The sequence below is a fragment of the Cryptomeria japonica genome, chromosome 1 (genome assembly GCF_030272615.1).
Source record: "Cryptomeria japonica chromosome 1, Sugi_1.0, whole genome shotgun sequence".
Classification (NCBI taxonomy): Eukaryota; Viridiplantae; Streptophyta; class Pinopsida; order Cupressales; family Cupressaceae; genus Cryptomeria; species Cryptomeria japonica.
The window spans coordinates 365,159,763-365,180,522 of record NC_081405.1 but is presented as its reverse complement, the minus strand read 5'-3'; the positions used below and the strand labels follow the sequence as shown (position 1 = coordinate 365,180,522).

General features: G+C 37.0%; 1 protein-coding gene across 6 annotated transcripts in view; it reads right to left on the bottom strand.

Annotated features, from left to right (window-relative positions):
- The window catches only part of LOC131069119 (uncharacterized), a 39,099-nt gene that overhangs the window by 7,274 nt on the left and 11,065 nt on the right, over nt 1-20,760 (bottom strand). For 2 of the 6 annotated variants that reach the window (XM_058004443.2, XM_058004447.2), the window contains 4 exons: nt 7,272-7,925; nt 6,794-7,089; nt 5,753-5,890; nt 5,556-5,645 (listed from right to left, as the gene is read on the bottom strand). In XM_058004443.2, the coding sequence (XP_057860426.2) occupies nt 5,556-5,645; nt 5,753-5,890; nt 6,794-7,089; nt 7,272-7,925 (1,178 nt within the window). Of the gene's footprint in view, nt 1-5,555; nt 5,646-5,752; nt 5,891-6,793; nt 7,090-7,271; nt 8,053-20,760 lie in introns of all 6 variants that reach the window. The other 4 variants (XM_058004442.2, XM_058004444.2, XM_058004445.2 and 1 more) reach the window with 4 other exon arrangements.

Sequence of the window (20,760 nt, the reverse complement as noted above, 5' to 3'; positions counted from 1 at the left end):
ACGAGAAATAAATCATATCACCATGAACAAAGGGGAGACAATCAACGCCTACTTCATGCGGATATCGGTTCTAAAAGATGAACTTGCAACTCTGGACTACGAGATCCGAGGCAAAGAACTAACACTCATTGCTTTAGATGGGTTGCCTAGTGGATGGAGCACATTCGTCCAAGGCATCAGTGCAAGGTCTAAATATCCTAAGTTTGAGAGACTAAGAGATGACTGTCTACAAGAAGAATCTCGATTGAACAAGGTAGGAATAAAACAGAAGAATATAGATGAAGACTTGCAAGTCCTAAATACAAACATCAATAAAAAATACAAAAAGAAGCAATTCAGGAAAAGAAAAGCTAAACAAGGCAAGAACACTTCTAAGAAAGACCTATCACATGTTCAATGTTATAGGTGTGACAAATTCGGACACTATGTTGCAAACTGTCCGGAGAAAGGGAAGCAAGCCACATTTGCAAAAGTGAAGAAATCTAAAAAAGAAAATGACTCCGAGAACTATGTCCTCTACTTAGCACTTACAAGCCATACTTCAAACAAATCTAACTCATGGGTGATCGACAGTGGTTCATCCAAACACATCACCGGCTTTAGAGAAATAATAGACTCCATGATAGAGAAAGATGATGAGGAAGTAACCATCGGAGATGATTCTTCACATCCAGTCAGAGGAATTGGAACCTGCACCATCAAACTGAAGTCAGGCATGTCACTACAACTTGAAGAAGTACTATATGTTCCAGGCATCAAAAGAAATCTAATCTCCATATCAGCACTAGAAGATCAAGGATACAGAGTGACCTTCATGGAAAACAAGGTGTTGGCTTGGCCAAAGAGATCCTCCATCAAAGACGCTAAGGTCATTGGTCGAAGACAAGGTTATTTGTATGAGCTATGTATAGAGCCCAATCTAGCATTGATCCATGAAGCAACTAATGCAAATGAAGTATGGCACAGGAGATTAGGTCATCTGAATTATAGAGCTTTGTCAACCATGGGAAACCTTGTCACAGGTCTACCTAAGTTGAAGCAATATCATTCAGAGGCATGCAAAGGGTGTGCCTTAGGTAAAAATACCAAAAATGCATTTCAGAATAGTACTAGGAAAACTAGCAAAGTTTTGGAGTTAATTCATTCTGATGTATGTGGACCTATGTCCGTACCCTCGCTAGGGGGATTTTTGTACTATGTAATTTTTGTTGATGACTACTCTAGGAAGACATGGATCTACTTTCTGAAATATAAAGAATCAGAAGAGATCCTAAGTAGGTTCAAAGAGTTTAAAACATTAACAGAAAATCTCTCTGAAAACAAAATTAAAACCTTAAGAACTGACAATGGGGGGGAATACACATCAGAACTATTTAAAGACTTTTGTAAAAATTCTGGGATTAAGAGGGAGTTGACAATACCTTATAATCCACAACAAAATGGAGTAGCTGAAAGGAAAAATAGGACCATAGTAGAAGCTGCCAAAGCCATGATACTAGATCAAAATCTAAACTTGAACCTTTGGGCAGAAGCAACTAACACTGTTGTGTACATACAAAATAGATGTCCTCATTCACACCTTGAAGATAAAACTCCTGAGGAAGTCTTTACCAAGACAAAACCAGATATCAGCCATCTTAGGATATTTGGGTGTCCGGTCTATATTCATGTACCTAAAGAGAAAAGACTAAAACTAGAACCCTCTGGAAAAAGGGGAATACTTGTAGGATACAGTGAAACTTCTAAAGCCTACAGAATCTATGTACAAGGACAGAGAAATATTGAACTCAGTAGGGATGTAATCTTCGAAGAAGATTTAGCCTTCAAAAGGGCCCAAAATACAATAGAACCTGAAATTCATAATCCTACTCCTAACCTGGAAGAAGAACCTACTCCTGAGCTTCAGAGGGAGTATCTTGAGGAAACTATAAGTGAAACACAAAACTCACCTAATAGATCAATGCAAGAAAGATCTATCCACAGAATTTGATATGAAAGACTTGGGGCTTCTTCATTACTTCCTAGGATTGGAAGTATGGCAGAATTCTGATAATATTGTACTGAACCAAGGGAAGTACACCTTGGACATATTGACAAGATTTAGAATGCTAAACTGCAGACCCATGACCTCTCCTATGGAAACCAACTTCCATAAACTTAAAGAAGCAGCAGCAGAATCAAGACCTACTGACCCCACTCAATACAGGCAGATGATTGGGTCCCTGATGTATCTAGTAAATAAAAGGCCAGATATCTGCTATGCTGTTAATGCCTTAAGTCAGTTCATGTGTGAACCTAAGGAGATACACCTGGTTGCAGTGAAGCATATAATGAGATATCTACAAGGTACCCTAAAGCTTGGTCTTAAATATGAAAAGGTTGACATAGATCTACATGGATTTACAGATTCAGATTGGGCTGGCAGTGTGACTGACAGAAAGAGCACTTCAGGGTGCTGCTTCAGTTTAGGGTCAGCCATGATATCCTGGATCAGCAGAAAACAATCTTCAGTAGCTCAGAGTTCCACAGAGGCTGAATATATTGCAGCTTCAATGGCTGCCCGAGAAGCAGTATGGCTAAGGAAATTGCTCGTGGGATTATTTGGAGAACCTATGAAACCTACAGTCATTCAGTGTGATAATCAAAGCTGTATAAAACTTTCTATAAATCCAGTATTTCATGACAGGTCCAAACATATTGAGATCCCATATCACTATGTACGAGATATGGTTGACAGGAATGTGATAAAGTTAGAATATGTGTGTACAGGAGATCAGACTGCAGATATTCTAACCAAACCACTTTCCAGAGTGAAGGTTGATCACTTCAGAAAGGGTTTAGGTATGATAGAAAGGTAATCTGCTTTGTAATCTATACTTACATATATTTAAGATGTTTAATGTGTAAACTTCTTTGTCATGTCTGGACTATCTCTTGGCTTCTTGCCACCTGTGTTCATATCTAAGAGGTGACGATCTCTTAGACACTGAACACTTGTATATAGACATCATAAGGTGACGATCTTATGATAGTCAAACCAGTAATCATGTTGGATCACTGGTAAGTCATGGATGTGTCATGACTATGTTGTGATACAACATTTGTACAAATGTTATTGCATTATCACAATTTGGATATAATGAGAACTTAACACTTCTCATATGGTTATATCACGTGTAGGTGATATCTCAACCATTGATCATGATTGGATCTCTGGTAAGTCATGGATTTGCCATGACTATGTTGTGATAAACATTTATAAATGTTATTGCACTTATCACAACTTGGATATGATGAGAAACTAACCTTTCTCATAGACTTATCCTTAAGTATTGCGTGTTAGGCAATACTAATGTCACGTGTTAGGTGATATCTTGATGAATCTTACAGATCACATGTTTTGATGATTTCTCACATGATCAGGTGATGATTCTCTTACTTTTATCACATGTTAAAATAATACTTTATGTCACATGCTCAGGTGATGTTCTTCTATTTTGTATCATATGTCTTGATGGTACTTCTCATGTATAAATGATTTTTTGCTGACTGACATTATCTTAGTTATGAAAAGGAAATGTGATGCAGGTTGCCTTATCTATCTTCCAAAGCTAAGGAGTGTTAATGCATGGTAGCTTATGCAAGATAAGATCTTCCTAAACCTTCCTTGTTCTGTTATTTACATGCTTCATGTCAGATTTATATTGCATATGATTATCGGATTGTACAAACATCACTTGTCATTATGCTATCGGGCTAACAACCCGATAGCATATTAATGTCAATTATTAATTGGCATTAATATGCTATCGGGGTATTAACCCGATAGCATATTAAATGCTATAAGTCATCGGGTTATTAGCCGATACATGCTATCGGGTGCATAACCATTGGCACCGGTTCACATCTGTTATCAGGCGTAATTATATCGGGCATATTTGTTATCGGGTTTAATGAATACACCACTTCATTTGGAATTAACATTAGTTAACAACTGCACCGGCTGGATTACATACATCGTGCACTTTGAATCATCGGTGTTTATATGAACCGATTCATTACATTGATCAGTCATTATATTATGATATTACAATATGCTATCGGGTGTTTTGAACCGATAATCAGCATTGTGTTAATGGTATAATTACGAAGGCACCGATCAATGGGTGCATTGATCGGTCATGCCTAAAAGGCATGACCGGTCAATACACCAATTGACCGGTTGCCTAAATGATATATATGCCAATTGAATTCATTTGGAGTGGACATAGAAAATATTAAATGATCTCTCTCCTTCAGACCTGCAGATCAAATCAGAATTATCAGACATTGACATAATTCCTCATATCCATTTATAGCATACATAGTTCATAACTTGTTCTTTAATTGAAATTGAAATAACTTTACAATAATCTCCTCAAAGTCAAAAACAAAAGCTACACTAAAGTTCTAAACATCAATAATAATGTAAAAATTGATTTCTATGTACAAAGCACCCATTACCTAGTGAGAACCACTATCAACTTTTAAACTCATAAAAGGTGGACAGCTAACAAAATTTGTTATCATATAATTCCCTATAGTGTAGTGAGAGGAGGGTCATGGCAGGTGCAGGCAAAGCATGGGCAAAGAAAGATAGCATGTAGACATGGGTAAGGCAGGGAAATATTAGAGACACTGGCCATGAAAATATAAAAAACCCTAGCCATGAAAATATAAAAAACCCTAGCCATGAAAAAATAGCCAGAAACTCAACAATTACTTGTGGTGAGTAGAAAGAAGGGCAAACTGAGGAGCAGACACAAGAAGGGCAGAACACAGGCAAGCAGGAGCAGGTGCAGGCACGGGTTCAATGAAGGGCAAACAGAGCATAGGTGTGATCAGAGGTGGGATATATTAGAAAGCCTGGCCATGAAAATATCAAAAACCATAGCCATGAAAATATCAGAAACCCTGGCCCACGAAATTCAGCCAGAAACTCAGGGAGTACTTGTTACTCACCACAAGTAACTTGCTCACTCGTTGGTGTTCTAGCTGGTCAGGGTCTGCAACTTGTGGTGAGTAACAAGTACTCCCTGAGTTTCTGGCTGAATTTCGTGGCCAGGGTTTCTGATATTTTCATGGCTAGGGTTTTTGATATTTTCATGGCCAGGCTTTCTAATATATCCCTCCTCTGACCACACCTGTGCTCTGTCTGCCCTTCATTGTAAAATCTATTAGCCTGAGCTCATGGGTCAGATTCTTAGTTTGTCCTTCAGAACAGGCAACAGAAAAAGTACAAATAAATGCAAGGCCTTAACATAAAATGTATATTAAATCCAATTCAAAACAAACAGCGACCCTGAGCTCTTTGAAACATATCCAACAGTTTATCATTTTGCCTTTCAAGAACAGAACAAACACAAAATAGAAGCAACAAAATAAATCAGACAAGCCCTCGAGCAGAAAGCACATGATTTTGCACAAAACAATAAGCAATAAGACAAACTAGGCAGGGCACAATGCAGGAAGCACATTTTGTTTTGCACAGAAATATTAGGAATAATACCACTCACCAATCCTTCAAGTCTGGCCTGTTCAATATCAGCTTGAGCCTGCCGCTGTTCATACCTTTCAATAAGGTCAACTGGGAGAGCTCTTCGAACCTATGAAACAAAAATTCCATACAGTTCAATGACTGCATAAATTCTCAAATTCAACCATTGAATATTAATGTCATTGTAAAATTTCTTTGTAGCATGTGCATACAAACCTCTGACATAGGAATTGACTCACTGCATCCACTAGTATCCATGCAAGGTAAAGAATGGCAAGCTTGAAGGCCTCCAAATGTAGACTCTTCTACCTGTCTCCGTAAACACTGAAAACAAAAGAGGTGCCCATCTGCACACTGTTCAAACATTTAATTTGTGAATTTCCTTATCAGGAAGGGCAGCCCATTATAACATTAATAAACATGCTTAAAAGCATATTAAGTTTTAACCTAAGACATTTAGGTTCTATTATTTTGGCATAACACTCTCCACAAACACTTAGTAACCCAAAATAGTTTTAATCAATTCAAGCATTAGACAAAAATAATGTTAACAGAATAACATCACCCACCTCGGAATAATCAAATGCATCAAAGCTGGTTTAAAGCACAGTTTAAAAATAAAGACTATCAACTGGTCAAACATGAGTTGTCCTGTAAAGCCAGAAAACTTCGAAAAGTAAAAACAAAGCCATATCATATGATGTCAACATAGAGAATTTAAGAATATTTAGTGTTAGGATGAGATCTCTCTATTATGATTTTCTCTGTAGTTATCTTTAGCTTTACTACTGGTTTTTACTGTACTGCTGTTTCCATCCTGCCTTATGTACGGTAATACTTGCAGCTCATTTGGCTTTTGGATTTGAATCTTGATTTTTGTGCCTGTAAAGCTTGATGGACCATTTGATACTTCTAATGTTAAATTTTCACCTAAAAGGGGTTTCAGCTAGGGTGGTTAACAGGAAAATAACAAGCATGCAGTGCAAGCTATGTATCCTAAATTAAAGAGTGTTTATTAAAGTTCAGCATAACATTATCAGTTACAGTCGTACAAACAATGCATATACATTTCTTGCCCCAATAACATGCAGCACATTTCAAGCATGATTGAATAGTTCAAAAGACTAACTATCATATTTAGGAAATTCAAATCTCAGTGAACAAATTGAAGCAGACTGCTCGAATAGAAGACAGCAATTGATATATAGGAATTGAGTCACTTTCACACATAACATAAATACTTATCAAACAGCATACCTGTACCATCTGTTCAAATGAAAATTCCATACAACAACATCCACATTCAATAGCCTCAGCTACAGATGGGCATTCCTCATTTGCACTTCCTGCTTCCGTTCCACTGCATCCATCTTGATCCTTTAAGATATCTCCCTTGTGTTTTCCAGCTAATTGCTTTTGCAGTTCAGCCCATTCCTTTTCAAAATTTAGGCAAATGTTGTTTGGTTTAATTTTCTTGGGCCTTGGTGCTTTCAAGAATCTTAAACCAATCTTGGGAGTCCAATTTGTGTTCAGATCAGTACTTGTACCGGCATCTACCAAAACATGAAACAGAACATAGACTGGACTAAGAATCAAGCATAAAATGAGAGGAATTGATGCACTTGCATTCAAAAAGAAACAATAGCAAATCAGTAAGGTAGAAAATCAAAGTTGTCTTATTATTTATACACTCGGGAAGAAAATCAAGTTTGTCTTAATATGAACCAGTAAAAACCTTTTTTGGCTTTTCGCTTTCCTCGGTCCTTTAAATCTCTACAAGACTGTTCAACAGATTTGTAAGTACAGGTGAACCTTCCACCATGAGCCTTGAAAGCTTGTCTTAGATCAGTCATCCTCACAAGAGGAAAATCTTCTGACAACCTATAAAGGGACCAATCTTCATAAAGATTTCCATCTCCTGCAGGTTCAGTAGCTTGAATTTCAAACTTGTTTCTCTCTTCTACTTTATGAGATGGACCAACTCCACTTAAGTCAATGTCAGCTCTTAAGTTGGAGTTTCCAACTTCAACTGGTAAGACTGATTCTGTAGCACCAACTTCAGCTCGCCCTTCATCCAGTACATGTTCCGGCACACCATGTCGAAGAAAATGATCAATAGCAGATTGCAATATTCCTTCCTGTGGGAACTGTCCCTGTGTTTTCAGAAGTTGAAACAATGCTTGGTCAGGAGAAAGCTGTGGGAAAATGGCAAGAAGCCTTGCTATCATCCCATCCATTTTAGGAATCTCTTCTTCAACTTCACTTGATATTCTATTTTCAGGCAATCCAATTTGGAAACTATTTATCTCTTCTCCCATGTAAGAGCTTTCTGCTTGACAGTTCCTCCTGCCAACTCCTGTAATCCTTACTTCAATGGGTTCTTCATCATCTGAATCCAAAAGAACAATTCTGCCATCAGCTGAACTGGAGGAGGAATCTGCACTAGAGTCACGTACAAAGTGTGCCATTTTTTGTTGAGGAACAATGACATATAGTCACTCAAAGCTACCTTGACTCTACAAAAATGGGGTGAGATTTAAAATGTAAAGATAAATATAACTTAATAGAGAAATGAGCACAGGAAAATGGGTGAGAATTATAAGTAATGATAAATATAATTTACTAGAGAAAACAAACATAGGAACAACATAGCTGACTTCCAAACATTACCTGCATAGAACTTCTCAACTGCACTCATATCCCCAATTAAAAGCACAAGTTATCAAATCTTCGCAACATGACAGATTTTTGCTTATGATTAAGAATTAGAAAGTTTCTTTGTCTTGTTAAAAAAGGTATACAATAGTAATCTGGTCATATAGAATATAAATAATTTTGAAACAAATGTTATTATAAAAAACAAGCCATAAAATTACATTGCATGACGCCACTATATATAAGCTGGCAACCACATAAAACAAAAAAATAACTGGAGAATAAAATAGTAACAAGCTTCTGGTTTATGCATAACAATCTGCCTATTATTCAACAAACTCAAACAGCTATGTCATCTAACTATTCTAATATTATATCTAATATCCCCTCTTAACAACTAAACCAGATACAGTCCCAAGTTTATCTCTAAATTTGATAAGTGTATCCCTTCCAAAGTCATTATGTCAAGAATCTACTTCTCTATAACATAATATAGACAAATGTTCCCATAATCGACCAAACTAGCAGATGAAATGATGATGAAATTCAACATGTTTGGTTCTAGCATGATAGATTTGGTTTTTCCCAAATCTTGAGCACACTCTGATTGTCACAAAAGAGTGAGGTCAGTGTTGTACAGTGAAGTTGAAGATATAACAACTAAACTAGGTACTCTGCCACAAAATTAATCCTAGATACTATGTAAATTTGCAAGCATCTGTAATGTCCCTTTTTAAGACATTCCTGATTTTCACCCTAAAACAAAAATTCTTACTTAAAAATGATAATTCTTTATCAAATATCAGAAATTCAAGATAATAATCAGATCAACAAATCAAACCATAACCCTCGAAATAATCAAATCTTGAACTCTCTGGGAATTAACTTGCCCAGACCATGAAAGGGTCCCCGTACCTTCCAATTCCTAGCACCGGAGCATGAAGGGTCCCTGTGCCCCGGAGCATGAAAGGGTCCCCATATCTTCCAACTTCTAGCCCCAGAGCATGAAAGGGTTTCCATCCTTCCAACTCCCAGCCCCAGAGCATGGAAGGATTACAAGACACTTCTTCAAATTCAAACTGATTGTTTGATAAATTTGCTTGATTAATGCTGATTGATATTTCTTGATGGATTGACAAGTTAATGTTTGAATGGGTTTCAATAGTTTATGCTTGGATGGTTGATGTCTTAGTGATTGATATTAGACTGTTTGTGACTTGAGTTGATAGAAGAATTGATTAATCTTTGCTGCTTGCTGGTTTGATGATTGAGTGGATTGATATTTTATGATGATGATTCGCTGATTGATTGGTTGCCTGATTTGATAATTGATGATTGCTTTGATGGATTCATGAGTGATGATTTGATTTATTGGCTAGTGATGATTGATAAATGCTTGTCGATTAGATGATTAATGTAATGAATTCTGGATTAATATATTGGTAAATGATTATTTGATAGAGTGATCCTTGAATGCTTGATATGATTTCTCCTTTATACCTTGTTGGTGAAAGAGTCACCACCTTTCATAGATGCCTTTTGAGAACAATAAATTATTCTTCAAATTGATCTCCCTTGCATGTTCCTCAAATGAAACCTTATTCCCTTTGCATCTTCCAATGTGAAAGAGAAGTCACACCTCTTCATCATGTCTGCCCTTTGCAAGAGAATTTATTGAATAGTTGTTGCAGTTTCTGTCAAATGGATTTGAAATTTTTTTAGTCTTTTACTCTAAGTTGCTATGCCATTACCCCTCTATCATTTACCAGTTTTGATCTTACCAATGTCTTGGGGGCCAATAATAGAAAGTAGTGATCTATATGTTGGTTCTCTTGAATGGGAAGGTTGGGTAGTGAAAGGTTTGTGTTAGCTAGAAGTAAGGAAGATAGAGCCTTTTGTGCATTGTTTTTAGATTTGTGGAAGGAAGGCTTTGCCCTAACCAGTCTCACTAGTAGTTTGATTATTTTAGTCTACCTGCCCAATCAATGGATCTACTTCAATCCTATCAAGTAGCAAATTTTCCTATAGCACAAGCAACCTTGCATGCGGAAGTTTAGCTTGTGAATCCTACTAAGAGGAAATCTTCTTTTTCAATTTCTCATATATTTTGTTGATTCTTACTTTATATAGCAACTTGTAATATAACTTAAACCCTACCTATAATAATAGATGTTGAGAGCAAGGCCATCTAAGGTTGACAAAACCTTGATAACTATGTTACTAACACCTACTTCATGTAAAGGACAAGTTTATCAACCCCACTACTATTCACTAATGGAAGACGACATAATGGTTGTAGAGATAGTTTATACTAATATTTTAATATTTATTTGTTCTTGTATATTTTGTTGTGTGATTTAATGGAATGAAAGAATGTTAAAGATTAAGCTAGATAGAACTATCTACTATAGAACCAACAAAATGGTCATTGTTTAAAAAGTTCAAACATATAACTTGGATGTTAGACTATTTTAAGTGAATGACCTTCAAGAAAGGTTGTTATTATAAAAGAGCTTTGTTTAAAAAGTTCAAACATATAACTTGGATGTTAGACTATTCTAAGTGAATGACCTTCAAGAAAGCTTGTTATTATAAAAGAGCTATAGCAGTAAAGCACATTTTCGTCTCCTTTGATGAATCCCAGAGACATATTAAGAGATTTGTTTGTTACATATCAAAGAATTTTTGTTTAGCTCACAATTCCTTATGATTATACTAACATACTTTAGAGTATATGTAGACCCAACTACTTTGTGAGTTATTTAAATTGAATCTTGGCTGACTATATTAACCTATAATATTCTTATATTTTACTTCTTGTATAAGTTAAACCGTAGATCACACTTTGCTCTATTCTTAAGAGAGGTCATTAGTATTGAGGATGACCTAAGCCTTTGTTGGAATCTCAAAAGTTTTGTGAGGCCTACAATCACCTCTTAGATGAGGACTATGGCACATGAAATTTACATTATTTGTCAATATTTTCTCAGTAAAATTTCAATGTGCTATATTGTGCCCTTTTTATACATTTTAGCATTATATGAACGTTGTGATTTTACTATTTAAAAGAAATCCCTTAAATTTACTTTGTCCTCTATGGGAACCTACCTAAATCGAAGCATGAACTTTTATAAACTATTTTGTTGCCAAGCTCGTCTTGTTCCTAGTTAGATCTCTATCATGAATGTAGACTAGTTGGGACTTGAGAGCATGGTGCGGTTGGAGAAGAGTAGTCCCTTGTAATGTCCCCTTTTCAATTTTTCTTATTTACCTTTAAATAATAAAATCTAACTCACAATAATAGTTGCACAATAAATTATAAGTAAAACATTGTCATATCCCTGAACATATATAGGATCACAGCCTTTGTAAAGGAGACCATAGTTTTTATAGCAATCAAACCCAGGCAATTAACATAAATAGGGCTGACTAGAATATTCAATAATAGCGTATATTTCAAAGGCTGACCTAGATAATAGGGAATTTAATTATGAGCAATTACATTAAGGAGGCCAACCTGAATGATGAAGATTCAAATTGCCAACAATTTATTTAAGGCATCCAACTCAAATAAGATAACAAAATAATAATAATAAAGAAAATTGCTAGGGCCGACCTAAGACTTGTTAAATCAAGCACTCAATCTGAAAGGACGCAACTCTTGCCAAGAGAAAAGGTACGTGTGAATAGGTATGTCCCTGCCCCAAAGGGAAGATATAAAAGTAGAACAATCTCCCCAAGGAAGGGCATCAAGAAAGGAATAGAATCAGAGCAGACCAACTAAAAGCAGAAGAAGGATTTAACAAATCAGAGCAAGCCTATTACATCCAACATATAAATATATTAATACAGCAGATTATAAGAATATCATTGAATATTATATCTATTCAAGGTATAATAAGCAGACCCTAGAGCAGATCTAAGGAACATTTATGAGCAGAAATGTGTGAAGATTATGAGCAGATTATTTCTGACTTCATGAATAGTTTACTTCAGACTTTGAGCAGCAAGAGATCGAACAGGGGCAGACCTGATATAATCAGATTCAGGCATACAGATATTCGTATTGCAACTGTAATTTGATGTGAAATAATAACTCTTGTGGATCTCAACTAAAATTTCTGTTAGGGCAAAAACTAGAGCATGTACAGAAAGGGACATTACAAACAGTAACCTAGAAATTTAACAAAACAGTTTATTAAATAATTCAGATTTAAGGCTTAGAATGTATCTCAGAAAATATACAACTTATTCTCATATCGCTGCTGCGAACCCTCCTCCAATCTGCAGTGATTTCTCTTTTTTTAAACACCTTTGAAATGTCTTAAAGTCTGCCTGAATTAGGGATTTTCATACACTAACTCGGCCACAGAAATTAAGGGACTTTTGTCCTTTAATTTCAAACCTAGAGAGATTTCATGCTCAGGTTGCTGAATCATGGTTCACTCTCCACAAGGAGTATTGATAAAAATGTCTTCAACGATTGATGTTTCCTTCTCCTTAATTGATATTCCTTATATACCCCCTTTTTTGAAAAGACACAGCTCTTCATTCACATGTCTTTTAACTTTTCATTAAATTTTAGTTTTTTAGTTTTTTTTTATAATAATAATCATACTCCCTTAAGCATTCTCTTTATTACCCTTCCTTAAGGGAACTGCAAGAGAAAGAAGAGTACTGTAGCAAATGAAATTTCATTTAAGAAGGGAGCATTACAGTCCACTCTTCCCAAGATTGTTTGTCCTCGAGCAATTACAAATTAGGATGTTGAAGGATTTCCTCAACTCCCATGTTGTTTTCTATTTCTAAACTTTTTCTCTCAAAATCAGAATCAGTTTTTCTTCGTCATAAAGTGGGTGTAATTTTAAAAAGGAATAATTTAACTTCCTAAAACTCTCTTTCTTGCAATGGTTGTTGATGTTACTAAACAATGTGCTGCCCATGCTACTTGTCTATTCCTAAAACATCTTTCCATTCTTTTTGCTGCTATAACTCTAGGAGCTCCCCCAACAATGCCTTATAATACTACATTTTTATGCTTAATTCCATTGTCTGATAATTTCTTGTAAACTCTCCCAAAGAGTGTAGCCACTACACTCCTAAGACCATATTGATTTCTCCTATGCCCACCACATAGAAGTCATCTTGCAGTTTGTGCCTAACAAGGATAACCTCCAATTGTTGAATTTTCTTAGTGCATGGGATGGTCTGTTACTATAAAATTGAGTCCACTGAAATCTTCCGTTTGTAACCCTCTTCTAGCAACTTTGTCATCCTCTGGATTCCTCTTCTACATATGCAATTTTTGTGCTATCTTTCAATCTCTTATTAGTGCTCCCTTGGCCTTGGTAGAATACAAATGTTTAATGTCCTTGTCCTCCAAACTTGAACCAAGTTCCATAAAATGATCTTCCCTCATTTCCGCCACATCTTCCTCTACCTCTTTGATACCCATTGGTTCTATCATTGTGGTATGAACTATTACCTTCTCTAATATTGTGGTAAGAACTATTGCTTCCTCCAACATTGCAGTATGACTTGCCATCATCGTGGTGTGTGTTGATATTCTTCCTTGCTTCTGCATCTTCATTGCAGGGACTTCTATCATCATATTGAGATCTACTTCTTTGGAATCTTCCTCTTTGTCTATTTTGTTTCCTCTCAAATCCCTTCTCCAGCTTCTCTTCTACCTTCAAGGCAAATTGAAATACTTCTTCTATTGTTGTTAATCTCACTAGGCTTAGTTCTTCCTAAATCCATTAATGTGTCTTGCAACCTTTTCTTTGCTTGCTTCACCATGTTGACTCCTAATTGCCATCTTGTAAAATTCTTCAATATATTCCTTCAGTATTTTATCCTTTTGTCTCAAATTTTGTAACCTCTTCAACAATTCTAACTCGTAGTCAATAGGTATGAATTGATTCTTCAAAATGTCCATCGATTGTATCCCAGTTTGTTATATTTTTCTTTTCCCCTTGTATTTCTTTCATAATTGTGTACTGCTTTCCACCAAACATGTCCATTTCGCTTAATTTTAACAAATCTGACACTATCAAGATCTAAAATCTCCTCATACTAGAGATATTCTTCTAGATCATTTAACCAATCTCCTCAAGATTCAAGTCATATTAGAAGTTTTGAATCTTAGTCTCTTACCAATTTTATAAATAACCTTCAACGTCTTCACTTGATTTGTTTCTTCCACTTCTTGTTTTCTACATCTTGCTCAACAACTTGTGCATTTTCTCCTCTTTCACTTTCACCCTCATCACATTTATCATCATTTCTAGGGTTTAAACCTCTCTTTCTATCCTCTTCCACAACATATAATCAAACCTCCATCACCCTCATCATTTCAAACATTTCTTCCATCCTCCAAACAATATTAGCAACACCTTGAACTCTTCACAAAGGCGTCTTGCTCTGGTATCTAATACAAACTGCCTCAAGTCAATGGTCTATCCACAATCATTCTTACAAATTACATCATAGTAGGTGTTCTCTTTACAAGCTCCTAGCACTCAAGTTCAACAATTTGCTTATGAGCAAAACTCTCAAGATTCCAAACCTTTCACTCCGATACCAATTACTGCAGTCATGGATGGAATAACAATGAAGAACTATCCAACCATGGAGCCCAGTAAATAATCACACAGCAACATCCCTCTTTCTCATCAACAATTTCATTTTGTTTTTTGCATATTAGAGAGGTGATGATTAAATGTGAGGCTTAATGTGAACATCAATTTCATGAATTTCAATGGAATGAATGAATTTTGTTTTGAGCAATTAAGTGAGCTAATGCCTTGTTATGTAGATACTTTGAATGGTACTAAGATTTTGTCTAGCTACATTTGTGTCTTAAGTCGATGCAGGAAACCCTATCAACCTTCGAGAAGGGAGGGAGAGTATCACTGGGGAGAGGGGCACAGACATGTGAAGAAGTCAAGATTGCCATCGACGCCATGTTTTAACTTTCAAGATAAGTTAACCTAGTTAGGGTTTGTTGTTGTTACCCTGTTGTGACCTTTTTCACACATTGCCCCATTGAGAATGGGGACCTGTTGATTTGTCTTTTATACATGACCAAACACAGAATAAAATACCAAAGTATCTTATCCTCTCTTGAACAAAGTTTCCCCGACTGCTGAAGATCTCGCCGAAGGATCAATCGGAGCAACTCCAAGGATATGATATGTAGGGTCTCTACGTGTGGATAAGCTCTTGCGATATGATGTGATTTTGCTGGAATCACAAGGGGACTTACATTTGTTGACCTGAGCGTCTGATTTACTTTGGATATCACTGGAACGTGGGTCTTTACTGATCCTTGATTTTAAAAAAAGGGAAAAAAAGATAAGGGTTGGAGAGGAATCTAATTCTAACACTAAGAATGTAGGAGCAATGGATGACCTTTGATGAAACTCTAACTAAGTCTTGCTTTGACATGCTATGATCATCTCCACAAGGTCAGTGCAATCTTCTAGGGATAGCTTTATGATGTTCAGAACACCGCTACAAGCATAGACACCATCAGGTTGATGCATATCAATGAAGAAGCGATAATTGAAGTTAAGCTTAAGTTGAATGATTCCAGTTGACTACGCAAGGCAAGTTTGCAATCAACAAACCGCTAGTAGTATGGATATACAAATTTCACCATTGATCATACAAATTTCGTCCATTCATCTAATAACATGAAATTAAATTTGAGAAGTATAGAGACCATGCAAATTGTAGAATCGACACATAGAATTCACCATTCCTTCAATGAAGTTTACATGTCTTTTGCAACAATGTCTTGACAACAATCTTTGCCTTCTCTTTCTACTCTACTCTAAAATGCTATCTACTATTGAGCTACTAATTATTGACTATCTCTCTTTTGCTAACTCCTAACTATTAACCTTTACAAATGAAGAGCCAAGGCTTTATATAGAGAGCCCTTTACGAATTGACGGCTTTGATTGATTTAGAATCAATGGCTAGTATTACAAGACAGAAACCCTAATTAGGGTTTATTATAACAAACTTCCTTAGCCAATGAGAAAATTACATTCAAGGAGTGAGGACCAATAGGAAGCAGGGGTATATACACCGAAGTTAGTGTCGTCCCCGATAAATTAGGTACATTGAATCTGGACATGCTGAGGTGGACCAATCCGACTGGAGGAAAAATGACTGGGATGCCACCTTGTCTGACGTTTGTATCTTGGTTGATCCTCCTCTGTCCTTGATGCGAAGAAAGATGCACTCTTTGATCTTCTATGTGCTTAATGAGGCTTCCTTACTGTCAAGTTTTCTTTCTCCGGTAGCATACCTCGCCTTGAAGTGTTGGTAAGGTCATTCTTCTCTATCATCATGTGGTTCCTTTGTGTGGAGAAGTGAAGGTTTTGGAGATAGCTTGCAACTCCTCGAAACGCCTGTAGTCTTCCAACGCTTTAAAATACCTTGAGTCCTCCTTTATGCATTTGGAATGTCCTTGAAGATGATGGGCTTGGAAAAGATCGTCCTTGTCCTGATCTTCTTCCATCTGCAAAACAAACCAAAAGATGATTAAGTACACATGATATATTTATCCCGATCACAGCATTTTTTAACCTTAAATCATTAACAAGAAAGCATCAAAATGGAATTCTCTTAGGATCCTCCCTAGGGACAGGCCCTATAAGAATTTCGCTCTGGACCCTTTGGAAGGGTCAGGAGTGAAATTTGCAAAGTTGCTCAATTAGACCTCATTTTCAACATTACCTTACCAAGATCAAGTCATTCACCTCCAAAATTGCCAAGGAATAGGTTTTGCTCAAGGACCTAGGCAAAATATTAGAACTCCTAGGAATTTCGCTCTGGACCCTTTGGAAGGGTCAGGAACGAAATTTGCATTCTTGGCTCAAATTCTTCACATTTTGTGACCACAACTTGCTCAAATGCATGCCTAAGGATGTTTTTAATCTCAATCAACACTAGGCTTGATGCAAAATTGGGAGCAAAATAGGGGTTTTAATAATTTCGCTCTGGACACTTTGTAAGGGTCAGGAGCGATTTTTATGATTAAGTCCAAATTCCATCATTTCTCTACTTCAAAAAGCCTCCCAAGTCAAGCATACACTAGTCTTCTCTCCACCAAGGCCTAGGAATCCATCTCTTGATCTCAATCATGAGCTAACTAGGTGATTTTGAGAATTCGGCTCTGGACCCTTTGGAAGGGTCAGGAGCGAAATTCATGATTTGCTTGATTTCTCTCACTTAGCTCTATCCTTCTCACTTTCTTTTACCTGGACTCTCATCTTTGGATCCCTCTCTCATGAAGGCAACACTTGTTTGACCCCTAAGAAGGCCTGAAAGGAGAAATTCGCTCCAAATCATGGCCAAGGACAGGACCTATTGAGAATTTCGCTTTGGACCCTTTAATAGGGTCAGGAGCGAAATTCAAGTTTGAGCTCAATTCCTTCACATTTGGTGGTCACAAGCTATTCAAAGGCACGTCTAGGGGTATCTTCAAGCTCAATTCACCTTGATCAACGTTTGTCTTGACACAAAATTGGAAGAAAAAAGAGATTTTGGGAATTTCGCTCTAGACCCTTTGGAAGGGTCAAGAGCGAAATTCATATTTTGAGCTCATTTCTTCATCTTTTCAACTCCAATCTCCATTGCAAAGCTAATATAAACCAATCCACCTTCAACCACGCCATAGAAACCAAGGATTTGACCTCATCTAAAGGGAAAATAGGTGTTTTCAAGAATTTCGCTCTAGACCCTTTGGAAGGGTCAAGAGCGAAATTCATGATTTAGGACAAAATCCTTCACTCCTTCACTTTTAACACTTCCTAAGGCAAAAACATGCTAATCCACTTCAAAATATGCCCAAGGAACTAAAATGTTGGCCTAAACAAGGAAGAGAATGAGGTTTATGGAGAATTTCGCTCTGGACCCTTTGGAAGGGTCATGAGCGAAATTCCCAATCTTGGACAAAATCCTCACTTTTCAATGCTTTCATTCACTTCCTAAGGCAAGAACATATCAATCTACCCCCACCATGTCCAAGGAACAAGGATGTTGGCCCAAACAAGGAAGAAAATAGTGTTTATAGAGAATTTCGCTATGGACCCTTTGGAAGGGTCAGGAGCGAAATTCATGCTTTGGGTTGATTTCACACCTCTTCTCTCCTCAATTCACTTCAAACTTGATTTATCCAACCTCCTTTCACCATAATCAAGGCAATCCACCACCAAATTAGCTCAAAACAAGGTCCTTCTAGTGCTTAAGGCAAAATAGAGGGTCAAAATGAGGATTTCGCTCTGGACCCTTTGGAAGGGTCAGGAGCGAAATTCTCATTCTAGGTTGATTTTCACCATTTCATCACCTCAATCCACCTTTCAAAGGCAAGAACACATCAAAGTCCTTCAAACCATGCCTTAGGAGTCACAAATTTGGTCATATGAAAGAGAAAAATAGAGGATATGGAAATTTCGCTCTAGACCTTTTGGAAGGGTCAGGAGCGAAATTTTCATTTTAGGCTCATTTCTCACTTCCTTTCTCCTTTCCTTGGCTTGGATATAACTAGTTAGGCCTCTCCCTATCATCATCCAGTTCAAATTGGCATTCACTTCAAGGTTTTGTGAAGAAATAGGGTCTTATATGAATTTCGCTCTGGACCCTTTGGAAGGGTTAGGAGCGAAATTTGCATTTTGGGTTGATTTCTGACTTCATTTTTCACAATTCCTTATCCGAACAAGTGTTTTGCCTTTAATAATACTTGGGACATGGATTAGTTCATGGCTTTGGGCAATGTAAAATGTCTTATGAAGGAATTCACTCTAGATCCTTTGGAAGGGTTAGGAGCGAAATTCCTATTCTAGGCTCAATTCACCTTCAAACTGACTTGACTTTGCCTTAGACTTGATCCTAGATCCATTTCCTTCCATATCCTTGCAAATTTGCTCAACCATTCAATGATTTAGGTGAAGAATTAGGTCCTTTTAAAAACTTTCACTCTGGACCCTTTGGAAGGGTCTGGAGCTTGAAAACATTTCACTTTGGACCATTTGGAAGGGTCAGGAGCGAAATTTACAATTATGCTCAAATTCCTTACTGTTCATCACTTCACTTTGTTTCACACCTCAATAATCTCTCAACTACGCCATAAGGACAAGGTTTATGAGGCAAATTAAGACCAGGAAGGGAGATATTAGGAAATTCGCTCTGGACCCTTTGGAAGGGTCAGGAGCGAAATTTGTCTTTAGTCTCTCCGTCAGGATTCATATATGGAATATAATATTTAAGTATAAGATACTTTAAGTTATATTCCATATATATTGTCAGGATGTTTGAGAGTGGTTTTGGACCTCCAGGAGTTATAATGCAAAATCTAGTTTTTGGAGGATTCTTCAATTTTCCAAACTTAGTCAAATTTCAAGATCAGGATGACATTCTAGACTTCTCAAGGCGAATTCACTCTGTCCTTGATGTAAGGGATGGGACCTAGGAGGACATTATGCATTCAACCAAGGTTTGATTTAGCAACTTGAAGTGCAACCAGATAGTACACAAAAAACACCTTAGGAATGATCTAAATAACCCCTAATCACTCAATTGACCTGACCTCTTGAGGAGATCCACCTGCCTCAAGCAGAGCCTACTATCCTAATGAGCCCCCTAGCGACCCTTCAATGCAAAGACTAATAGCCAAGACCAAGCAACCAAGCAAACTAAACTAACCCTAGAAAGCAAAAAGTAGGGGTCCCCATTTGCAATGGGGCGATGTGTGAATACGTCACAACAGGACCCTTCCATTTTCCTGCTTTCTAGGGTTTTTTTTAGTGTCCAGTGGCCTTTCGCTTCAATTTTGATCAGTTCTGTGACCTGTCAAGTTTTGAACTGTTTGAGTCTTAAGGATTGAAAGTTAGTTTTTGTAAGCCAAGTGATAACCAAGTCTAGAGACCGTCAAAGTGCCTAGAAAGGCCAAAGGACGAAGAACGCAATTGATTTGAACGAATTCGGACAACTTTCTATTTTTGGAAAGTTTGCCTTTTTGCTTTTTACTATTTTTTAGGAAGTTTCGTTTTTGGCATTTTTAGCTCGATCCCTAGGATGGCTATTTTTAGAAAGTTTTCCCTATTTTTTAGGGATGTCTATTTTTTGCTTTTTCAGAGTGGGGACCTAGGGTTTGCACTGGCACCACTGACCTGCATCGATCGCAATCGAAAATTTTCAAGTTTTGACCCAAAAAGCTAAGTTCCTACATTTTAGGGGTCATGGCGCTTCGGATGGGTTACCTGAGTATGGATTTCAAATATCATGTTAATTTGGCTAAAATTGAAGAAGTTATCAAATTTTGAAGTTTTCCAAGTATTTCTCTAAGTCTAGCTAAATCACGTTTGGTGTCGAATGTTATGTTAGGAACTCCCAAAAGTCAACCCCATGATGGAGAGGGAGATTCACAAAGTCTGCCCCATGATGGGGAGGAAGATTCGCAAAGCCCGCCCCATGATGGAGAGGGAGATTCGCAAAGTCCGCCATGGAGGAGAGATGGAAAAAGTCCGCCCAAGGTGCAGGTGCAATGGTACCTC